Source organism: Poecilia reticulata, chromosome 5, assembly GCF_904066995.2.
Source record: "Poecilia reticulata chromosome 5, P_reticulata-male-v2, whole genome shotgun sequence".
Classification (NCBI taxonomy): domain Eukaryota; kingdom Metazoa; phylum Chordata; class Actinopteri; order Cyprinodontiformes; family Poeciliidae; genus Poecilia; species Poecilia reticulata.
In genome coordinates, this window is record NC_088834.1 from 31,880,697 (window position 1) to 31,906,472 (window position 25,776).

The 25,776-nt window shown below is 37.8% G+C and overlaps 1 protein-coding gene across 4 annotated transcripts in view; it reads left to right on the top strand.

Annotated features, from left to right (window-relative positions):
• Positions 1-3,411: 3,411 nt before the first annotated feature.
• epha8 (eph receptor A8) overlaps positions 3,412-25,776 on the top strand; it is a 132,833-nt gene continuing 110,468 nt past the window's right edge. For 3 of the 4 annotated variants that reach the window (XM_008410260.3, XM_008410261.3, XM_008410262.3), the window contains exon 1: positions 3,412-3,967. In XM_008410260.3, coding sequence (XP_008408482.1) covers positions 3,880-3,967 — 88 coding nt within the window. In that variant the 5' untranslated portion in view covers positions 3,412-3,879. The remainder of the gene's footprint in view (positions 3,968-25,776) is intronic. The other variant, XM_008410263.3, reaches the window with a different exon arrangement.

Consider the following 25,776-nt stretch of genomic DNA (forward strand, 5'->3'; position numbering starts at 1 on the left):
GCCGAAGTCTTTGACTTGCACACAGGAATAACTCTGTAGATTCTGTGGAGGAGCCATTATAAGGTCACACAGAAACCCCCTGTGTGTCCAACCCCGTGGGGGAGGATATGGTGGGGGAAGCAGGAGTTTGGCACACATGACTCTGCCTCAGTTTGGGCTTGACGCTCATTTTAACTAACCTCTCTCTCCTTCATGAAGCTGCATGTACTTTCACACTCAATATTCCTGTATCGGGTAATGGATGAGGATGTCCGCAAATCAAGCCATGGTCGCAGCAAAAGCTGCTTCACCACAACTATAGAGGAGTTGCTACAGTTCCTTCTACATCCCAAAGCTGAAGGTCCATACTGCTCGGTTGAAGACTCAGCTAGCTGGAAGACCTCTGGACAAACATCACTAACACTGAGTCTATACATGTTAGATCACAGAAACATGTTGAGAGAGAAGCAATCATTGGGGAAGATGGTGCCTATCTCCAGAGATCATTGGACTAGGAGCAGAGTACAACCTAGAAACGTTGTCAATCCATCAAAGAAAAATAACCCATCAGAAAAATATAGGACAAACAGTCAAATACATCCCTTATACCTAATGGCAATTCAGAGAGACCAGTTAACCTAACAGCTAGGTTTCTGGACTATGGGAGGACCCCAGAGTATACCCAGAGAGAACCCATGCATGCACTGGGAGAACATGCTTAACTTCATGCTGAAAGACACCATGCTGGGATTTGAACCCATGACCGTCTTGCTCAGGGGTTAAAGTAGTTTTAAATTCTTGGGGGTACTATGAGAAAAAAAAAATGACCAAAAAACATTACATATATATACATTGCTTCTTTGTGTGCTTTGGAGTTTCTGTGCTGATTAAATTTTTGTGAAGTGATAAAAGCTGCGTACCTCTTGAATTGCTACAAAATAAAGCCGAATTTCCTTCAGCCCACTGGCTGCAATGTTGACACCTTGAGATGCCATGAGACCTAAATTCTGAACATTTAGGTTTTAAACTGGTTCTATTGATCCTGTGTCCAGGGATAATCAGTAGCCCAGCATCATGACCTGTTTGTTCTGAAGATCCTGCAGCTTCCACTTCTCTTCCTAACATGGCGCCTCCTCACCCTGACTCTCATACTGATAGGAGGAACCACAGAGCTCTGTTAGGTTAAAGCTCATCTTCTGAAGTTGGGATATTTTTCCTCCAACATGTTCCAGAGGAATCACCTCAAACCAGATGTTGGACTGGATTTTATTTCACTGTCATTTGTGAATGTTAGAGCCTCATTTTCAACAGTGGAGCTATAAAGGTTGAAAAAGGTTATTATTTTGGAGAAAGTCTCATCAACATTAATATTTCCACTAAAGACGCGAAACAAATTTGTTTGACAAAGGAAAAGCCTCTCAGAGTCTGAGGACAGCACCAAACTATTTTTTTTATATTAGACAATTTAATTCCACATAATTATCTCAGTATAAGCCATTTGTTTGTTAAATACTTAATGAAACATATTTACCGTGTTTGATGTTTGTTGTAAATGACGTATTCTCACAAAGAACGAGGTAATTAGTCCAAATTTGTCGTTTATTGAACGTTCAGAAACTACAGCGGCTGTGATGAGCCACATCGAAGGTAAAACAACCCGAACAGGTGATCAACTCTAAACCACTTGCACCTTTTTACTCTCCGTCTCTCTCTCTGTCATTTAAGCACACCCATTGCCATGGCAACCGCCTGCGCTCCACAAGCCGACCATAGATTACTAAAAACATGACATTTAGTCCGTTACGATATCAGGTTTTCAGGCTTGATATTTATTTTGCTATCGTTAATAAGAGCTCCCTGAACACAGCGGAGGTTTATTAGTTAATTTTAAACTCCTGCTCTAGTAATGGAACCGAAAAGTACAGAATTGCGCAACACCTTGTTGAAACAATTACTGAGATATTGTTGTTGGGTCATTAATTTGAGCACGTTTTGTTGTTCTTTAATAAAGTTATGAACGTTTTGATAAGGAGCCAGGGGAGGACGTGCTGCTCTCAGCATCCTGGCTGCGTTCAGTTTGTCACCTAATGCTGAGATCGACTCAAAACCTTCCGCGATCGACATATCGCACCTCTACTCTAGCAAAGCACGAACAGTTCAGAAATAATATGAAATGGGAAAAAAGTTATTTATTAACTGATTAAGTGTGTTTTAGATTGTTCTTGAAAAACTGATCAGTCACGGCTGATTAGTGGGTGAACTCACGGCTGCACAGTGAACCCGTTGATGTTTTTTTACAGCAGACAGCCGCTCCTCTCTTGCAGGTACTGCGTACCCCCGCTAAATCTTTTAGGGGTACAGTACCCTGCCGTACCCCCTTACTTTCACCCCTGATCTTGCTACAAGGCAACAATACTACCAACTTCTCCAGTGGCAGAAGTGGGTAGTATTGCTGCCCGTTAAAAGTATTATTATTTTTATCATTAATACAAGTCATAGTAATATTAAGAAAAACAAATAAAATCACAAATATGCAGCAGTACGAGATATAAAGATATACTTGAAGTCTTGATTTTCTTCACACTTGCAAACAGTTGTGTTATAAATCTTGGAACTGTAAGTATTTGTTGTTTATTTGCATAGTTGAACATAAATAAATAGTTTGTTTTGACTGATAATACAGCCATTGAGACATGTACTAGTAATGCTTGTTCTAGAACTAAAATGATTACATGATAATTCATAACGAGAGATAAATAAGAATGAGATCAACAATACACAAATTAAGTATAAAGCATACTTTTAAATAAGTAACATTTTGAAATAAATCAAGAGGATGTCATCATCTGTTGATAAAGTTCTGTGGAGAACTATGATCTGATGGTTCTGATCATGGTTCACATCCATGCCTCCCTGCAGGAGGGACGGCATCGTCCCTCCTGCAGCGTGTCTAGATCCATATTATGAAACATCTTTGAGCAGTTTTACATCCGTAAACATCATTTGCACCGCGTTAGTCAAATGCAGATTTCGGCTACAGTAACGGCAGAAAAAAAATCTCAGTTTCCTCCTGTAATGAAGCCCATTTGTGTGATCCTGCTGCCACTGCAGCGGTCTGTGAAGGTGTTTGTGTGGAGTGTGACAGCAGAAAGCAATTGATCAGGACAGGTTCATTGATCTGCGGTTCAGTAGATGAATAGATCTAGAGATCAAACAGACACACACATATTTAACAGCATGTTGAGTCACACTGTGCTACACCTGAACACAGCGCAGGTTCCTATATGAATGCAGCGCGGAGCACTGATAACCGATCAATGCCATTTGGCCTTGCAGATATGATGCTGTTTTTGGGTTCATTCCACAGTCAGTCATTTGCCACCGGCTAGGTGAGAGTGTGTATGTTTGCGTGTGTCTGCGTGTGTGTTTGAGAGACCAGAGCCAGTGACAAATGAGGGTAAATAACAGAGAGGGGTGCAGCGTGCCGAACTCATGACCCAGAGAGATAAACAGAGAATCAGAGTTGGCCAGGCAGGTGGGATGGAGAAGGTGTGGTGAACACGCGAGTGTTTAGTGTGCTGCGCGGCTCTGATTGGCTAACGCGACTCTAATGGACGAGCTAACCCTCCCCTCTCGCAGCCCCCCCGGCAGCTTGCCGAAAGTCCGTGTACGTATGTGTGTGCGCGCGCGCGCGAGGCAGCCGGCAGACCGAAGCTAGCCGAGGAGGCAGGTTCTAACTCCCAACTCCAATGAGCTCGCAGCCAGACACACACTAAACACTCTGCTCGGCGCTTTCTCTTCAACTCTGGGACACGGAGGAGCAGCAGAAAGAAGACGGAGCGGAGGAGAGAGGGGGAGAAAGGCAAGAGGGAGACTGGCGGAGTGTGAGGGAGATCAACCATGGCTTCAGATCCGGGGCTGGCTGTGATACTGCTGTGGACTATATCACTCAGGGCTGTGGGCGCCGCAGGAACCAGCAGCAATGAGGGTAAGACTAGCACTCTGCACTCTTCTGAATTAAAGCTAAATCATCCACTAAAGTGTTTTCGTACGTCTGAAGGCAGAAGTTTGCCCAAAACAACTTTAAACATATCTGTGTATGTTTGAACTAATCCAGAAATTGCTCATTTGATGATTGCGCGCGCGAGCGACGATCACAGCCGCATGTGTTTGGCGTTAGTGACGTGAGCGTGTCTTCTTCTGTGAGTTCTCCGAGGACATCCTCTCTCTTCATGTGTATCCCCAGTGTTTTCGTTTCATATGGAGTGATTCCAGCAGCCTTTTTTGTGTGTGTGTACTTTCATTCCCCCCTGCCCCGCATCTTTCCACCTGGATACGAAAATCTGTTTTTGTCACTTGTTCAGCTGATGTCCCACACCGCCCAAAGTCCCCTGATACATTTCATTATTCCATTCAGTTTAGGTTCATGAGCCAGAGTAAAGAAAACGTCCAGTTTCAGCACCACTGCAGGAACGAACGAAAGAGTTTAGTACTCAGTTGAAACGTGATGTCAAAAGTATAAGGTTCCTATAGACGTTCTTAAAAAAGTGGAATAAATAGAATTTATTTTAACTTCCATGTCTGAATAAGAAAATTGAGTATGGTAAATGTTTGACTTTCCAGACTTATTAAAATGTTAATTGAAATATTTATATTTAAAAAATTTTTATCCAACCCATTTTCCAGAAATGAATTTACATTCATTCAAAATTAAAAATGGAACCGTATTCCTCTACTTTTTTCTTATTGGACAATAAGTTCTTAATTTTGATACCAAACAAGTATTGGCGCTAATTTTTGGGAATTTTACGAATTAAATATATGTGTAATCGGGCAAAATCTGTGATCTATTTTACTATTACTTTACGAGATTAAGCCTAGTCCAAAGAGTCCAGCTTTTGCATAGATATTAATTAGACGTGAAAAGACCATTTACCAAACCACTGAATTGTAAATTAGTTTTGGTATTGAATTGTTTCAAATGTAGGGAAATCAGAAGACCTAAACTAGATTGGCGTTTTTTCACTCAAATGTTCAGGTTTCTATTATGCCTAAAATAAACCTGAAAAAGTGTGGAACTTTGTAAATAAATACTTACAAGAACCTGGGGCGAAGCTGCTTCTTCTCCGGTTTACAAAAGTCACAGTGGAGAGAGCCAGGCCCACTTCAGGTCATATCTGCAAAATCACATTAGATTTTATCTCTATGAAATTTTATGCCCTCTTTTCCTTCACTGCTCTTGTTTGAACAATGTCCATTTGAATATCTGACCGCGGATACGTTCCCTTTCCTGCTTGAAGTCGGCAACTTTGAAAGATGATTCTCTTTTAAACAAACTCATAACGTGTCTGAAGACAAGGACTCATTTTGTAGTTTTATCTCCACAGGTCTGAAATCAGTGGTTAGTTTAAGTGAAACCATTGCATTGCCACAAACTGTGAATTAGGAGTAGACTGGACGAAGATGCTTCCGTTTTAAAGCTTTTATTGTTGTCCGATAGCAAACTGTGAAAAGAAGGGCAGAAAAATCTGGAAGCAAAGCCATGAAAATTTCCTTCACTAAATATCATCTTCCAAGGTTGGACTTTGACATTAAATAGAACTTTTTGTGACTGTAAAAAATATGTTTAGAGAAAGTGTTCAGGCAAACAATGAAATTCAAATCCAAAAGAAATTATTTTAACTTCTGCTCTAAGCACTTTTTTTCCTAATATTTAAACTTCAAATGGAGCTGTGGTTTATCTTTAATCCACACAATTAGAAATTAATTTGATTTCAACATTATACAAAATAACTGAGGCAAGTAAAAGAAAAGAACACCTCTGCTTTAGTTATGTTTAAAATGAAGAAAAAACAAAACATAAAAAAAACTATTCAAGTCTCATTTGGACCAAAATATAAATCATAGATTTTGAAAGAGAGTAAGTTGTTTTCCTATGAAATTTATAAAAATAAGTTAAGAAAAGAATCTCTTGCTTTTCTTCTGCTTAAAACCGAACTTTTAACTGGGCTGCAAATATTTAATTTCCACTGAATAGAGGAGTTTGTCTTTGAAAAGCTTTAAATTTAACTGGTGCAAAGGCTTCAAGCAAAACCTCGCTGCACAGCAGGCGGGCATTCAAACTCCCTCACACTGGATGAACCAGGTGTGTGTATAGAGGACCTCAGAGCAAGCAAGGGCCGCCAGCCATTTAGTTTTTCTTTTTTCAATAAAATGTATATATTTTAGGTTTGCTTCAATCTTCTGTTGTATGTAGATATTAACAGCCAGTCGTTTTTTGACGACGAAGGCTGAATTATACTTTTGATCCATATGCAGATTAATTTATATGTACAGAGATGAACACAAGGAAGCAAAATATAAAAATAGAAATCAAGTAATGTTTGGAAAAATTATTTTATGTCAGTTTTCTTAACAAAAAAGAGGAATATTGAATCTTGCACAGAGTCCATTGCATGGTAGAAAGTCAAAGGTAGAATATTTATTCAGCTGGGATTGAATCCAGAACCTTGTTAGCTTTGTTTTCTTTATTTCATTTTCATAATCTATTCTGTTTTTACACACATTTTTAATACTTTGCCACCATTAAGATTCTTCATATTTATGGAAAAGTATATTTAATCCTTGACAAGACAGAAGGCTCAGTTTATAAAAGAATAAAAATGGCCTATAAAAATATGCAATAAGTCAAAAACAGTCTTTGAAGTCAGTACATATGTTTTTAATGTTGTAAAAAAAAAATCATTTTTGGAGGTAGCAAAACTAAAAGTGTGCATAATAAAAGAGCGGCAATCAATTCTAAATGTTTTAATACTTAGATGAACGACGATTCTAATAGCAGCCTCATACACTCTACCGTCTCAGATGTCTGGATAATACCAAGGCCACTTACAGCAAGAAAAAAATACATCTACGATATCTGTAAAAAGTAAACCAAGAAGTTCTGAAATAGATAGAAATTAAACAACATTTTGAAGTGAAACCAAGCATACAGAGATGACAATTACACTTATAATTTATCTAATAAAAGAAATAACTGGTTTGGTCACTGCAGTTTTTTTTCTTAGTTTTATTTTTTTGTCATTGTTCGTACGTTTGCAATTTTACGTCTTGTGTGTCTGTTTTTAGAGTTCATGTTTGTGTCCCTATTTCATCATGAGGGTACTCACTGCATTGTTTTCACATATAGGTTTGATATATGTGAAACCTATATGTTTCACATATATCAAACCTTTAGGTTCAACAACCTAAAGGTTTAAAAAGAACCAATGAGAAAAAACAAAACAAATTCCCTTTTTTTTTTTTTTTTTTCCAATAATGCAATTGTTGAATTCATGTGAATTTCTATTCTAATCATAGATTCACACACCAGGCTTTGATTTAATATTAATCTTTATCTGAAATGACTAGTGTTTAGGGGAAATACTACATAGCTTACAGTATCGTATTAAACAAAACTGAAACAATTTAAATGGAGATAAAATGTGATGTCATACTCTTTATGCATATGCATAAAAAATATATATATATATAGTTGTTATTTTGATAAACAGATATGAAAAGGCAGTGTGCATTGATAGTATCTGACAGAAACCCGAGTTTGTGTTTTGATAATATTTCTTCAGTCTCACATTTGAATATCTGGAAAATTGATGTAGAAATTCTAAATCCGTCTTGAGTGTCGGGACAAAATTTGAAGTCAATACAAACTAAAAGACGAGGGAGCTAGCACACTGTTCTTGAACGATGGAAGATTTTTAGAACAGCTCTACACAGCGATCATACTTCACACCTAACCAGGAATAAATACCTGCTAAAGTAGCTATAAGTATAAATACTCACAACATTATTCAAATGCATTTTACTTTTTGTGAAGTAGCGTAATGTTTATTACATAACAGATTGAACTTGCCTAGTTAAGTTCCTTGGCGTTTAACAGTCAGTCGAACGATGAGTCTCAGAGATTGTTGCCTTTGTGTCTTTAAAGAACTACCAAAACGAGACTTTTTCACCGCTGTTCGATCACCGATTTTATAGCACTCTGACCTGTCTATTCAGATTTTAGCCGGCTCCGATTCCTCTCTCACAATTATAAATAACTATGTAGAAATTATTTGTCTAATACAGGGATAAATTGAAGATTGAACTGTCATGAAATTGAGCAAAGAAATCTTTATCATAAAACAAAACATGTTTCCAAAAAATATTTCTCCCTCTACATTACAGAAAATCTACAAATTCACTTAAGTCCTGCTTGAGACAGAGGTGTCCCTATATAACAACTAAAACAAGACAAAGCTCTCAAACTGGTTTTATGTCCACACTTAAAACAGAGTAGTCAACCATATCACAAGTTGTTTGTTTATGTTTTTTTTTTTTTTTTTTTTTTTTTTTCAAGTTCAGCTTCATGTTAATAGCAGCTGCGATTAACACAATACTGGAGAGGGGGGCAGAGGAAGCTCTGATTTGCCATGAGATGTGTTTGATTGTTAAACTGTTTATTTATTGTAACTATACAGTAGCATTTCTATGATTTATCGTTGATTATTTATCAGGAATCTTCTCCCTTATGTGTGTTTGTGAGAGAGAAAGAGATGGAAATAGGTGTTACACAGCTCTACAGTGAAACATAGTTTCACATTAATGTGGCTGGCATTACTAAGGGTGTATTTCCCATTGAAACACTTAACTTCAATCGGCTGCACGGTAGTCATAACTGAACTTCTGAAAAGGATGAAAAGGAGAAACTGCTCCACTCTGAGTCTAACACCCTTTTGTGCCTGGCTGAATAAACGATTGTCCTGCACACCTTTAACTTTAATCCACGCTAATGCTAAATAATCTTACCTTTATAACATCTTCAGCTCTGAAGAATGTTGTGTTTGCAGTATAAAATCAGCTAAATTGAGATCTTCCTAGGTATTTCTCGTTTCTCTGGTAACGTGTGGAAATCTTGCTCTTCTTTAAAATATGTTGTGAAATGTTCGTTGAGAAATTCTGAATTTCTAGATGACATTGTCCAGCAACAGGTGAGGGAGGGGAAATTCTACTGTAAGCACCGTATGACCAATTAGAAAACATCTCACTGGCTGCATTTCCACTGACCATAAAATTGCTCAAATTGAAATTCCAAAAACAAATCTCCTTAATGGAAATCCTCCTGGCAACATAGCATTTTGGGAAAAAACTCAAGTTTTTTTTGTTTTTTTTTTAAACGTTTTTTCCCTAGGTTGAGGTGGTTTTTCAACAGTATTGAAATTTGTGTACACATAGCAGCTTATTTGTTCACACTGGCCTCCTTGGACAATGTGTAGCTGGTGCCACCAGAGCTCTCACAGCATCGCACATTTCATCAAAAGCTAGGCCTTCATTTTAAAGTGTTGAATCCATAGCTCTTATGTAAAATTGTCAAGTACAATTTCCCCGAAAACGGCGCCCTCGTAGCTGCTCGCAAGTATGAGGAGTTTGCTGCTCCAATGACTGAATAAGATGCAGATGTCTTTTCTGGTAGATGAGTGCTTGCGCCATGGCTGAAATATGAGTGTCTTATGTAAGTATTTACATCCATCGCCGCCATGATATTTATTGTCCTATTGCGTGACCAGACTTAATAACAGCTCAATTGCAAAATTGAGCTTTTCGACACTAAAAGAATATGGGAATAGTTTTGTGCACATTTGTCTCTCAAAACATGAGCTCAAACTCAAATGTGGTATTAAAAAAAAATAACTAAAAAAAAAAAAAAAACGTAGGCCATCACTCCCTGGATAAATCATAGATTGCCAATATAAAAGAGACTGATATTTGAATCTGTTTTGTCAGGTGATGTGTGAGCCAAATATACTTTATATTAGACATCTGGTGTGAGTCCATACAGAATCACCTACCAGGATTTTCTCCACACAGACCCTTCTATCTGCGAGCGCTGTCCCTGATTTCTCTCACTGCCACGTGCAGCAGGAGGATAGCAAGCTTTCCTTCAGGTTGTCGTTCGTTCTGAGGAAGATGAAAAGACCCACGCAGAGAACAGGACTCACTGCTAATGAGCAAACCGTAGGTGGATGATTATTAACACATACCTCTGCTGCAGGACGACCAACTGGGGAAATAGGGACCCAGAGGCAGGAACAGTGTGTGGCAATCTCTTTTTTTTTATCTGCTTTATTTTAAGATTTGAGTATGAAATATAGAAGCAACTGAAACAAAAATACTGAGGTTGAAAGCAACTACACTGTTGGGAGGATAGTTTTTTTTCTTCTCCAGCAAGAAAATGTAAAGACAAATTTGTCCGCTGGAAAAAAATGTGTTTGATTTAGATCGCTGCTGCCGTGGACGTACACACAGCTGTTCATTTTACTCAACTATTCTAGTCAGCAGGAGACCAGGCTCGTGTTTAGCAGCATTGTGTGAAAAGAAACTACGTCTCGGTTAATAGCTCAGAGAGAAAACCTCATCTCCATACATTAGAGAGAGAAAAAGCCTCTCGGCTATTACGCTAAGTAGTGAAGCTGCTTAAGCCACATAGCTCAAGGACACTTCAGCAGCCTCTCTGACAGGATACATTTCAGCCCCAAAGCCTTTTATGCTTCAAATTTTAACACAGATTACTGGTATCAGTATGTAGCTTTTCACACATAAAACACTTTATCTGAACGTAGATTACCTGCCGCAGTCTGTTCTGAATATTTACTTTTTCCTTCCTGTGTTTTAATGTAGTCCTGTAATGTGTAGAATAAATTAGAGCCTCTTTGAAAATGTTATGTATTTCAGTAACTCCATCATTAAGGGAAACTCGTTATACAGATTAGCTACACATAGCTTTTTTCTATTAATTTCTACTAATTTTTATGATTTTATGCTTCCAGCAAATGAAATCATGACATTTAAGGTTAGATTATTATGACCAATAAAGAACATTTGAACTTGGTAAAAAAAAGTATGTTTAATACCTGGAACATACATTTTGATACATTTTGAAAATGTACTTTTAATTTGATAAATGAGGCTATTTTCTATTTTTCTTAACTATGACTGTGAACAGAATGGCAATTGGAGAAAATATTCAGCTCGATAAATACAATTACTTAAAAATGACTGAATTCAGAGAGTGTATTCCGTATATAGCTACAGTCTTCTGTTGTATAAATAAAAATACATTTTGAATTTATCGGTTGTTTTAGGAGGTGCTGACTTAAAATGCACTTTCCCTTTGGGATCAGTGACATTTTTTAAAATTGATTCAAGTAGAATTTAATTCTTAATTTTTAGCTGAAGTTATTCATACCCCTGTCAGATTTAGGTTTAATTTTTTTTTTAAATGAATAATTTTGTTTATGATTAAACTAGGCATTTCTCAAATGACAAAACAATGAACCCCACGCCCCCACAAACACACAAAATAAATCCTGATCAGCTTTTTATTCATTTAAAAGAAACTAATTTTAAAAAATGGTTTGGTGATGATGTCCAAGTATAAATTGATGTTTATGAGCCCAGATGTTAATTATTTTATACCTACTCATTCAGGTGGGTTGTTTTGGGGTTATTAGGTAAAACAAATCACTCCTACATGTTGGCTTTTGTGGGGCGTTTCACTATTCACTCTAATGACCAAATATACAATAAGCAGTTTTACACTAACATAAATCATTTTCTTAATTTGAATAAAATTTAAAACAAACCAAAATTTCTTTTTAAAAACTCAATTAAATGTCTTCAAAACACAAACCACATGCTTCGACTCTATTGTATCTCCGATTGAGTTTCTTACATATTAGATTTACACATTCAATAATAAAAGTCAATCGCAGCAGCTTTTAATATTACCCTGGATAATGTTTTTTTTTTCTATAACTGTCAATATTTTATTATTACAACAACTCAGTTTCCAAACATGGACCCAGACTTGCTCACACACTCAGTCAAGTAGCATTCAGGAGATCCTCCTCTCCTCTTCCCCACAGTGGTCCAAAGTCCAAAATATCCCACTCAAAGCTCATTCAGCAGTTCTGCTTGCTTACAAGCATTCAAAGTCCAGTCTCCAGTCGCCATGCTGAGGTTTTCCGACTGCGGAGTTTTGGGACTTTCTTAACAACCGTGGAGTTGGTGTTGCTATGTTAGCACACCCACAGTGGCTCATCAAAACTGCAACCAAGTCCTCTGACCTGTTTGTGTCGTTCTTCTCACTACAACACACTTGTCCTTCTTCTGTCCTCCCCTGTTCTCCTAAACCGCTTTAAACAGCATTGGGATTGTGCTATGTGTTCTGTTTTTAATACCATTTTTCTCAATTTAAAGATGGACCATAAAATATTACTTTATCACATGTACATAAAGTACATCACTTTTTTTCATGAGCATATTTTATTGTCTGCTAAATGCCTGGCCTGATATAAACCAGTTTGTTATTCTACACTTTTCCTCCTATAGAAGATCTGGGCTCTCAGCTTTTGAGCAATGATTGATTCCTGGAGGTGAAGGACTCTGTTGAAGTTTTACATTTTACATCACTAACCATTGTCTGTGATGTATGTAATGCGCCAGTTTGATTCTATGAAGCCTGCAGAAAATGTTCTCCGCTGTAAACAACCATCCTCCACAGTTCCGATTCGAATGAAGCGACTGTTAATGCTCATGTCTGGAAGCGTGACCATCACGGACTGAACGGCTTCCTTCACTTCCCCCTCTGTCATTGCTACAACTACAGGCAGACTACAGCTCAAAAACAGTGCAGAAAAACAACATTCACAAATTCTTCTTCTGTTCGCTGATTGACTTGGTAGAAATTCTACTGTAGCAATCTGAGACGGGAGAAAGCCAAGCCTGCCCATGAAGTGAGATTAGAATCAAGTGGAATTGCGTTGGTAGGCACTGGCCAGACGACTAGATGCCAGAATAATGACAAACTAAAACCTAAAACCATCTTGGTCCTGGTTCTTTAGTCCCTATTTTAAACGAACAGGAATCGTCCTATTTGTGTTTGAAATGGTACACCTTTTCTTCACTCAGCCCCACGCATATCACTCAGACTCACGGCAACGCGAGTGCGGGACAGGAAGCAGGAAGAGGAATGTTAGCATTCATTGATTGCTCAGGGCATAGCAGGACTTAAGCTGAGCTGTAAAGCATTGACGCCATGAAAGTCTCCAGTGGCATAAAAAAGTCACTACATTTGTCACTTCCTGTTTCTTTTTGTTTATTGTTTTATATATTTATGTATGTGTGTATATATATATATATATCATTGGTCATATATAAGGCGCACCGTATTATAAGGCGCATAGAATAGACGCTTCAGTTTGGGTTGCCGATTTGTTCCATACTCTATTATTACACATCCACATTTATAAAGAAGTGGTCCCCGATTACTTTATATAGTAGGCTGCCCCAGTCATTGTTTCACTCACGGTGTTGGTGTTATTGTGCCCAACTGCTTTCTGGGTAACACAGACCAACCAACACGCAGCCGCCGCAGTCTCTGTCTCTCTTCCATAAAATCTTATGGAAGGTGATCAAACTTTTTGACTTGAGGCGAGCGGCCCACGGTGTAGAGGTAGATCCGGGAGCCCATATGTGGGGTCTTTCAGTTCTCAACGGTTCCCAGCCTTCAGACCTTGGCTTTCCTTTCTACTTATGCCCACTTATTGTCTGACTGCCATCACTAAAGGCTAGTAATTCCACAAAACACCTTAAAAAATCTGTTTTGGCTTAAATCGTGGTGTTTAAAAGGCATTTCTACTGAAATTTAAAGGAACTATGCATAAACTAGTTAGTTATTTCTGAATTATTTTATATAATATTTTGGGCTTCTAGGAAATGGAGAATTAGAAATGTATAAATAATGTTGGTAATCCTAACTGCTTTAGAAAAGAAATGCCGTTAATGTAAATATACAGTTCAATATACATTAATCACTAATCATGTCTTTTATTACCTCTTCACAGACTTTTTCTGAGCTAAAGTCTTTTCACTTTATCATTTTCGGTTGAACTACTTTTATGAGCTAACTATTGCAAACTATTCTTTCTGGTTCTTAAATTTACGACTCGTTTCTTCTCTGTTCATTCAGACTGTCAGTCGAGGCTCTGTAAAGCGAACTCCTCTCCTCCTCAGGGGAGAGTCTTTATTTTTAGTGAGGTTGGAACGCAGACTTTTCCCTTTTTTCCCATTCTGGCTGGTTTTTCTTTACACAGGTTACGGATGTTTGACCCTCCAAGAGTTTTCCTCCTGCAGGCACCGGTGTCTATGAAGACATCAACCTTGTTAGCCAGCTGTCAACAGAAATGTTGGAGTCACCAGATCGATTTGTCCTCAGAGTGGTGAAAGGCCACGCGTCCCGAGGTGGAGGCCTCTCCTGTGTGCCGTCCAGACTTTTATCAGATCCTTATGCTGGGCTGGCCACAGATCAGCGGCGGTGAGCTGACTCCGCTGTGCTCTGTGATCGCAGTCGTGCTACTGGTAAATACATGCTTCTACACTTTGCTAGCATGCGGGGTGTGCGGTCTCTCCTTGGGATAGCCGAGGATAGAGCTGAAATGTGAGAAATGATTGTAGTCGAGGCTTGGCAGCCCGGTAATGGGCTGGTGTTGTGGTTGTGTTGGCACGTCCTTCCTGGGAGAAAATCCTTGTGATGTTCCCTTCAGCGGAGTGACGGAGAGGTGTTTCTGCAGGGATGGCCTCCACTCAGGTGCAGGCTGACAAGACGAACAGCAGATGAGTTTAAAACAAAGGAGCTGCTTCGTGATGGAGGCTGATGGAGAGAAGCGCTCCGCTCGCACGCAGAGTGCACACAGTGAGATCAAGAGAGGGAAAGAGGGGGTGGCAGCTGTCTAAAACACACCTTCTTCAAGTTTCACCAGCTGGCGTCTTTAGAAACATTCGGAGGGAGCACCAAGCTGATATTTGCTGATAAAATGCTCTCAATTCCTTTTAATCCTTCAAAGGACTTAAATGTTCATCAGGTTTAATGGAAGTCCAATGAAAGTCTATTATTTTCTGATAACCACAGGCAAACCTGCCAGCCGGTTCCCAATGCTGCGTTCCAGCTATTAAAGTTAAACTGCAGGTTTGTGCTGCCACTCTGTGAATAATCAGAGCTGCTTTACTTACAAAATGTGGAGAATTTATAGGAATTCAAACACTTGAACATATGTAGCAAATGATAATTAATGTAGTACTGATTTTAGACGATACATTTCATCAAATTTATCACAACTTTTTTTTCTAAGAATATTAAAATGGCCAGGTCAATGACTTGAGAAGCTGGTGAGTGTGAACATAAGAATGTGTTAAAAGATGTGCTTTATAACACAACTGCCATAGTTTAAAATACTTTGAAACAGCCTTGAGCACACAAGCCTTAACGTCTCCTTCATTTTTAATGATCTGTTTGCTTTATTTGTACGCTGGATCCGTGAGGTGAACCCCACTAAACTGCTGGAGGACTGTAGGTTATACCAAAATAAAAGATCAATTCAGAATGTAACGTTTTTTTCAAACATGTATTATTTACACAGTTAAAATGGTGTAAGTTCATTTCTGAAAAAAAGAGTCGACTTATTCTTAGGGATTAGTTAGAAGGTAAATGATCAGATTAAAAAATGCTTTGACAACTGTTTTTGTAAAATACTTTGGGTTCCTTCATTTTTTTTTTTGTTTTGTGAATTTTATTTTTGCCAGCTTTGATGTGTTGATGCATAACGTTTGGCCAGTTGATTTAGGGTATATTTGAATTATTTAAATAGAGTGACAGTAATTTATTAATTTTTTTTTTTTAGAAAAAGGAACAATCTGTCACTTTGACTCCATTTTAAATACGTTGTGAACAAATAGACTTTGGGCTAACAAATAGACTTTTTTAAATTAGCTTGAGTTATAGTCTCAGACATTTTTTGGCAACTTTTTGAATTTTCGACAAGAATATGATAGAAAACTGAAAATCTATCAGAATGAACGTTGCAGATAATTTTTTCACTCCTAGTTTTATTTTTCAGCAAATTTGTTTTTATTTGAGTTAGCGTAATGAAGCTCTGCATTTCAAGATAAGATTTTGCAACAACTCAAAGCAGACCTCATGCAGTTCTATCTTCTGTTTCAGCTTTCACATCTAAACCAGGAGTCTACAGCCTTTACAGTCCAAACAACTGCTTTTTTCCCTCAGTCCAGCTAAATAAAACTCATTCAGGGTCATAAATGTTGCATTACTTTTTTAAAAAAGACATGTTTTGATTTGTAATCTATAGATTTTCTAAATTTGCCATGTTGTAAGAACAAATTTTACCAATAAAAGATTTTAAAATAAAGAAAAATGTGTATCTTTTGCAAAAAAGAGGATGGATACATGTTCTCCCATGGGATGTTGATATTTGTAGAAAATCCTGTAATAAAAAAAAAAAGACATTTCCAACCAGTCTCCTTCACCAACTGGTCTAAGAAAGTATCACTGGTACTTTATAGTGTTGAAATGCTGAAAAGTCCAACATTTTACACACTTTAAAAGAACTGTGACTAGAAAGTCTACATCTGATAAATAGAAATTTTACTTTTTCCCTCTTACAAAAAAACAAAAACTAAGACAGAAAGGAAATATGTAAATGATATTTAGAAACTTAAGTCTTGTCTAAATAGTGAATTAGTAGAAAATCTCTCCTGCCAGTTTATCCAGACATCTCTTCAGGAATATGTACACACAGACATAAAAGATCCTAGTTTAGAAAATGATAATTTATGTAAACCTATCTTAAAAAAACTGAAAGTGAAAAGATATTGATTCCCATGCAGTTTTAACAGAAGGTTTTCAATGTCTGTCATAAGCCCCTTGTCTGTGACTCACCTACTGGAATTCATAAAAATACAAACATACAGTTCAAATATAAAAAGATCTCAAGGTTGAACACTTCACAAAAACATTTCAATCTGGACTAGATAAGTCTGACAGAAGGAAAATGACAGGAATTCTCCCAACAATGTTTCACTGTTCTCTGCGTCAGCTGCCTCATATTCATACAATCCCTCTTAATTCACAAATCTATTCCTTGTCTCACTCTGATAGCAGATTAACAAAATGGGCCATGTATCCCTGTGAGGTTGTAAACAGAGTGTGTGCTTAAGTTTTTATGCCAATTGTTCAATTATTACAACAATGTGTCCCATTCTGACTAAATATTCTGGTGAGAAACAAAAACCTAATTAAAAGTAGCATTACATCAGATTGAGTGTTAGAAATGGAGAAACTGATGTATACCAACACATGGGGAGTAATCTTTTTATTGCTCAAAGCAAACTTTCAAAAAATTAAAAAAAATCTGATCACTAAATCAGAATCAGTTTGCCTTTACATATGATCTGATAGTTATTAAAACTTGCCACTCTTTTCTGTAGTGGTAGTATTTATTTAATCTCCACTTACCATCCTTCTTACTGCAGGTTGTGGTAACATAAACATGGGTCCTTGTACAGTCAAGCAGCCAGTGGCTAAAGAAAATGCATATCTATGTTACATAATATTTAAACCCTAGAGAACCAGGAAGGCAAGGGCTACTAATTAAAAGTTCCTTAAAACTATGGCGGTATAAAACTGTCAAGCATAAATTTAAAACATGCAGGTATGCAGAAGGTTGAGCGGGATGTAGTGCTTAACACTACTGTGGTGCACACAAGTACAACACGTACACTGGATTGTCTACCTATGAAAATGACTCCAATGTAACATAAGCACTGACAGTCAGTATCATAAGTTCAGCACAACCTAACCTCTGAATAAACCTTCCAGACCAGAAATCAATGAGCTTTGTTGGTAAAATATTGATAAAATCACACAACTGTAAGAAAATGTACTTTTTCAGTTGACTGAAGTTATTGATCGTTCTGAAACTACCAAAGTCACTTTTAAATTGAAGTCTGAACAAAACAGAATTTTTGACTGTTTTTTTTTATTTTAGGTTTTCTTATGACACTAGTGGCCTTTATTCAACTGTAACTGGACAGGAACAAGGTGAAAACATGCAGTAAATGACCTGGGACTTGAACCAGGGACAAGTGTATGGAGGACTGTAGCCTCTGCATGTGGTGCGCCTGCTCTACCACTGAGCCATGTGATGTCCAGCTGTATTTAGGTTTTGCTGCTTTTAGCATTATCAATGAACCCATCACATGTCTGGACTGTGGAAAGTAATTAGAAAACTTATTGAGAACATTTAACCTCTGTAAAGGGACCTCTCAACTGGTCATCGAAACAGACTTCACTGCCAACTTAGTTTATTTTCATAATTAGTTTTTTTATGGAATCATTTGAATTTACATATAGTAAATGAAAAGCCTTCATTAATTTCATTAAAGTTAATCTAAACATTGCCTAGAATTGTTCAGCCCAGCCTTTGAAATCCTATTATCATTTAAGAGAGCAATTAACTTTCAGAGAGAAAAAAAAGCAATACATAGTTTTATAAAAAATGGCAGTGCAGTCCTATTATGACGTACAGAACATATCTGATGCCCGAGGGACATAAAAATAGAGGTCACAAGCATCCTTTCTCTCTGTTTAGTAAACCAGACCAACTGATTGCAGTTGGATGTCTGTGAATTAGGTCTTAATGTTGAGCTTTGTTTTGAAGTAAAGTGGTTTAACCTGTCACAACATTGTACTATATTAGATTGCATAAAAATTAAATTAATAATTACATTTAAAATAAGATTTGAAACATTACTGAAATTGTAATGTTTAAAATCTATTCTAACGAGGTATTATGTCAGATGTCGTTCACTGGCCGGGTAAAAAGCTTAGCTAGCTTATAGGTTTGACTCTGAACCACAAGTCTTAAGAACATCATAGATTTGAGCTTTTCTGTTTTCTGCTGGTCAACAGACACTGTGTATGAGAGCATTTAGCTCAGCCAGCCTTAGTTAAATGTTAAACTAAATGCTTAGCTAGCTTTCAAAAACTAACTTTATTCAACAATTGATAAATGTTAAACTTAGAAAGTAATAAAAAAACAATAGAAATAATTTCATATTTAATACACTCAAATATGTTTTTTTTTTCTTTTTGTTTTAGTGAGGAAGAACAAATCAAATAGGAGGTAATGATGCATTTTTTTGATAAAGTCATTTGAAGAAAAATAGGCATTTCTGGTGTTTTTACACCCGATACTCCAGTAGACTCGGTTAGATTTGGGATGAAAGTTGCAACATTTGTTGCATGTTCAGCTGGTCCGGTTTACTTTCACACTGCACTGTCAACCAATCCAAAACCTTTGAAAAACCTGTTTACCCTCTTCACCTGTGGTAGCGCTGTTCTAAGAACCACTGACGGAAACATGAAAACCTCTAAAGAAGACACAGAGCACAACTTCCTTCTTCACGAAATCCAAAAACGTCAGAGTGGTGTCAGATTGTGGCAGATGTAGGATTTCTGTTTTGTCTTTGACAAAAGATCATAATACATTTCTCCCACTAGCGCTAGACTTGTATGTTTGTTTTTGGTTGTATTTACCCAGAATGCCCTGCACTGTAGTCGATTTTTGGAGTGGTCTCTGGTCTGTTAGACATTCGCATTCGCTCCAGAGTTGTCTTCAGCTGAACATAGACCTAGGTTGTTAGGCGGTCCAGAGTTCACGTGTTTGATCCTCATCATAGTTCGATTGAACATTCATGTCTCCCCAAATGAACCAGACTTTATAGGCAAACAAATTAGAGTTGGTTCAAAGCCGACTAAAAGGGGCTGGTGTGAATACACCCTTGGTATTTGATTTAAAATTGCAGCACAAAGATGTTATGTGAGACTGTTATCTGAATCTAAGCAAATATTCATAGATGACACATTTGGCCAACTTCCTCTTATGCTATCAAAGACCTTTCATCGCTCTAAAAGGCCACCTACTCTGTAATTATGAACTGATTAGTCAGAGTAAAAACAGATTTCATGGCCCAGCTATCAAAAAAATACTGCAAGTACCACACAAATAGAACTGCACAGAAAACGCTAAAATCCAACATTGTTTTGTTTCTTTTGGCAGCACTGTCTGTGGTAGACATAAGGAATCACCAAAGAAAACTCCTCTACCCCTCCACTGCATGTTTTGAAGGCTTGGAGTCACGGCCACATTTGTATGACCTGTATTCATTTCTGCCTAACGTGTTTCTATAGATATCATGGTCTATTTTCTCTCATAAGGTAGGCACTCTCTGAAGAAGGAACAGTGACGTGACCATGGTGTGAGACATGCTGACTGACAGTAATTATCCCCATTCATCATTAGGCATAAGCCAGGGATGATAAGAGCTCTTTATGTAAAATGTCAGCTCGCTGAAATGATGAAAATGATTAAAGGGCTTCTGCGTGAAATAGAGACGTACATACAGCTCAAGCTGACAGCATGGGGCCCGCGGATGGAGCGCACTCTGACTGGGAAAATGAAAAAGAATGCAAGTACTTTTATTTATTAAAGTGGAGTGAGGGCAAGGCTGATATAAAAACATCAGAGGCTTCCCGAGGCTGCAAGTTGAGTGTATTGATAAAATTTCTACTATTTTCCCCGCTCTCTTTCGCTCTGCTTCTTTGCTCAACCCAGCTAACCTCTGGGTGAACTTTCCCAACCAGAAATCAATAAGCCCAGCCATACTTTGTTGAAATTTCACTGCAGCCGGTTAAACCACGAGTCACGACTTTCCCTCCGTTTCAGCAGTCATTGCGAAAACATCAACCTACTTCTCAGTGGACACCAGCGCACACAGATAGTACACTGTCATCTGCTTATAGACTTTCCTCTCTTTTGTATTCAACTCATCTGTCCTTCTCTGTCGCTTCTTTTCCCCTTACTTCTCCTTTTTACCTGCTCTATAAATAGCTCCGCTTGCCTCTCCTCTGCGTCTGTTGTCATCCCTTGGGAAGCAGGGCAGGCCTGGGCAGCAGTACAGTCGGCTGTTCACTCCGGTGTCCCCTGGGAACCGATGGGCCTCGCTAGCCCTAAGCATCCTCCATCCTCCATCATGCAGCAAACATGATGCCTCGCAGGCGTGCGTACACAAAGCAGGGTCTTGTGCTCCAGCCCAGGAGCACCTGCTAAAATAAGATATGAGGGATTGTGCCGGGCTACGCTGGCCACTGTAAACCCAATCAGAGGAGTGGAAGCTCCACTGCTTGCTCTTTCTAACCTAATCTTGTGGTTTCGGAGAAGGGTAAACCGTCGAGTGTTTAAAGTATATCCTGCTGTTTCTTTGTTGGGAAAGCGCTGTCTCCAGTAAATTTTGTGCTGATATTATCAAAAAAGTTGCACAGTGCACACCTCTGTGCTTAATTTCCATAACAATTTTGGACGCTCTGGCACTGATTATGATGTGTGCTCCTGTGTCTCCAGTGTATAAATAAGTTGTACCTTGCAAGACACGGCTCACCCAGACGTGATGCAGGGAAGGCTGCCAGTTATATTTTTCTCTGACTGGGAGATTTTAGATGAAGAAACTACTTTTCTGATTGTGGTAATCTAGAAACACAGACTCAAGACTGAACCTACACTTGTGCTCTATAGGCTCAGACATGACATAGATTGACATTTTAGGTCTACTCGTCTCTCTCATGTAATCATTAGTGAACTGAAGCTGATATGTAAGCAGACTACAGCAGCAGTTATTACTTGTGCATGCTTCCATGTGAAAGGGTCTGCTTGATTTCTTCACCACTGATCTTCATGACTGTGTGGTATGTATTCATGCTCTGTAATGACAATGAGAATGCTAATGTCTCTAGCTGAATGCTGTATTAAATAACTTCGAATTGTTTTAGAACAGAATTAAATTTATTTACATCTGATATAGTTATTTCAAATACTTTTTATAGAGTGTTCTACTGTTTTTTTTTTTTTTACTGTATTTAATAAAGGCTGGGCCCTTGACTCGTTAATTTTGATTAATTAATTACATGGATTTTAATGTGTTAAAAGTAGATTTTCTTTTACATACAAAGGTTCCACCCTGAACCTTTGTATCCATGTATTTTTGTTATACCTTCAAGTCTGATGCACAAGCAACATTGGCAAACGACAGCAATGGATGACGAAGCCGCTTCTCTTGGCTCACTGGTTGTTAATTTTTGCTTCAAAAATCGATCTGATTGGACACTGGAATAAGCAATTGTTGTGTTCAAGTTGTGCTAAAAGGAGTTATCCAATCAATGAAACTATTGGGGGCTAAAACAGCATCTCGGTGCTAAACATGTAGCATCAGCACAGACATCGTAAATGCTCATGTCAGCGTCCACAGGCCACATTTCTAAAGAAGTTCCATGAATGATCAGGAGTTCCTGAAACACTGGAAAGATGGATAGGATAGAACTTTGCTCCAATCAGATGGTTGAAAGATCTAAATCAGAGATTAAAAGCAATAAATACACTCCTGATCAAAATCTTAAGACCAGTTAAAATACTGCAAGAATTTTCATTTTGTACTATTGGATCTTAAGAGGGTTCTAAGTAGAGCTTCATAGTTAAAATAAGAAATCAGCGTAAGAGACAAAAACTTTTGAGCGGGGAATTAATTGAAAACTGCATTTACACTCAAACGTGATTTTTTTCAGCTGATCAAAAGACCATTGCTCAAAAAACCCCCCAAACTCCCCAAAACAGAAATCAAAGTGTCAAAATAAAGGACTCAGTAATGAGTAGCTCCACCATTCTTGTTGATGACTTCAAACAATCGTTTAGGCTTGATGTCAGTGTTTCCAGGAGGCTAGTGGGAACGTTGCTCCAAGTGTTGAAGACGGCTTCACTTAAGGCATCCACTGTTTGGAACTGATGTCCATTTTTGTAAACTTCCCTTGCCGTCCATCCCCAAATGTTCTCAATTGGGTTTAGATCCGGGGAACATGCAGGATGGTCCGAAAGAGTGATGTTATTCTCTTGGAAGAACTCCTTTGTCAGGCGAGCATTGTGAACTGCAGCATTGTCCTGTTAAAAAACCCAATCATTACCACACAGACGAGGGCCCTCAGTCATGAGGGTTTGCCCGCTGCAACATCTCCACATAGCCAGCTGCTGTTTGACGCCCCTGCACAATCTGAAGCTCTATTGTTCCATTGAAGGAAAACACACCCCAAATCATGATGGCGCCCCCACCACTCTGCCATGTAGAAAACATCTCAGGTGGGATCTTCCTTGTCATGCCAGTAACATTGGAAGCCATCAGAACCATCAAGGTTAAATTTTTTCTCATCAGAGAAGACAACTTTCTTCCACCTTTCAATGTCCCATGTTTGGTGCACCCTTGCAAAGTCCAAACAGGCAATTTTGTGGCATTGAAGAAGACGTGGCCTTTGAAGACGTTTTTTGTTTCTGAAGCCCTTCTCTCGCAGATGCCGTCTGATGGTTATTGGGCTGCAGTCAGCACCAGTAATGGCCTTAATTTGGGTAGAGGATCGTCCTGTGTCTTGACGGACAGCCAATCGGATCCTGCGGCTCAGAGCTGGGGATATTTTTTTGGGTCTACCACTTAACTTTTTCCATAACCCTCAGGATCATTTAAAAAATGCAAAATGACTGTCTTACTGCGTCCAACCTCAGCAGTGATGGCACATTGTGAGAGGCCTTGCTTATGCAGCTCAACAATCCTACCACGTTCAAAGTCAGTGAGCTTTTTTGCTTTTGCCATCAGGAGGTCTTGACAGTGTAAAGACTTGACAGAAAATGACATGGAATCCAGATTTTTGCACAGCTTTTGGCTTTTAAAGACTATGTTCTTAAACTTTTGGATCAGCTGAAAAAAATCATGTTTGAGTGTAAATGCAGTTTTCAATTAATTCCCCGCTCAAAAGTTCTTGTCTCTTGCACTGATTTTTTCCTTTAACATTGTGAAGCTCTACTTAGAACCTTCTTAAGATCCAATAGTGCAAAATGCAAATTCTTGCAACTTTTTGACTGGTCTTAAGATTTTGATCAGGAGTATATCTTTGTTGTTGAGCCCATAAGTCTATTTATTCAACAATTTAGCATCAAAAAGGGTGCCTGAATTGAAAACCGCATTTATATTGTCAGCATCTTGTTTCTGAATAAATTAAGAATAATTACAGGCCCTGCAATTAATTTGATTAAAAGTGTTAAGTCCCATCACAAATTTAGTCATACATTCAACATTTTCTCTAAATTACAACTATATTTCATCTTGATCATTATATTCAAAGCAACATGTTTGCTGTTTATTCTTGTCTGCAAAAGCTTTGTATAAATCATGATTTCTTACTTGTGGTATGAAATTCTGCAATGATTACGGTTAAATGTAATCAGTAGAATGTAGATGGCAAACTTTTGACATTTGACATAAACTCAATTTGACTGCATTGTTTTATCCCTAAGATTGATATAGAACACATTATTACATTTTAATCTTTCTATATAATTTTGATAAATTGACTACAGTAACAATAAAAAAGTATTTACCCACTTGGATATTTTATTGCTTTTAAAAATCAGTCATTAACAAAATGTGGCCTTTTTGACAAAAGAAAAACAAACTGTTTTCTTATCGGCACTGTATATGTTTCTGTATAGAATATTTCACATTTCCACTTCACATTGAGGCATTGCTTGTGACGATCTCGCATAAAATCCCAATAATTACAGTAATAGAAAAAATTTTAAAGATTTAAGGGGTGTGAAAACTTTCAACGCGCTGAATCGCAGTTCTACCCAGGTACCATACATCCATTTGATTGTATTGTTGTTTAATTTTTCCTCATTAGTTTTATTGAAAATCCTCTGAACTGAAAGTCAGCAGAGGATTCAAACATATTGGAGTTCTTCTGCTCTGCTTGTTGTCTGCTATGGAATTGATCTGATAAAAATCAACAAATCAAAAATGCATGAGCCACGTAAAGATTTCATCAAAAAAGAATCAAGTATGTGGCAGAATCCTATTACTCTGAGGAGGATGGTACACCTAACAAATCAAGTCCTCAATCCAAGGCCCCTGTAAGCTGGAATCCCAACGGAGGAGCTGCAGTGCTGCATGGCTTCGGTTCTTGACAGTGTCTGTTTATTTAGATTTTAGTTTAAATGAAATCTTAAAGATTCAACCACAGCAAATGCATACAGAAAAAGTGACTTTTTGAGTAAAGTCACATTCAGTACGGCTCGTTTTTCAGGTTAAAACAGATTTTTAATGAACTTCACTTTTTTGTCTCTAAGTGTTTTTTTTTAATAGTCTGGTGGAATATTTTAATCTTTCATTATGCTGTGAGCAGAAAATAATCACAACTAACAGAAATTAAGTTTTGAAAAAATCTGTGTGGAATTAATCTGTGTAACGTGTTCAGTAACGCAACTGAGTTTCTGAAGCGAGGGAGCTTATGAATAATACTGCCACCTACAGAAATGAATGGCCTAAGTCATTGTTTGCCAAAGGTGTTCTTTTTTTACCCAAATGATATTTTGGCAAAAAAGACATGGTGATTTTTTTTTTTTTTTTTTTGGCCAAAAGTAATTGTGGCACAAAGAAATGACTTGGGCCATTACTTTAGGAAGGTGACAATATTGACATTTAATATGAATATACATATTCAAAGATTTCAGCTTTTTTATGCCTTTTAGGTTCATAGACTCTGGAGGATATGTTTCTGTGGACACTACTAGATTGCATGTCAGTTTCATAAGGGAACAAACAAACACTGGTTATTGGAGAGGTGATGGAATCTAAATCATATTTCACATGAGAGATTTGAGCTTGATTGTTGCAGAAATAAACGTAGTCTTGTCTTTTTGTAAAATGTATTTGCTGTCATTGTTTCAGTCTTTAAGGCTGAATGGTGGCACAGCA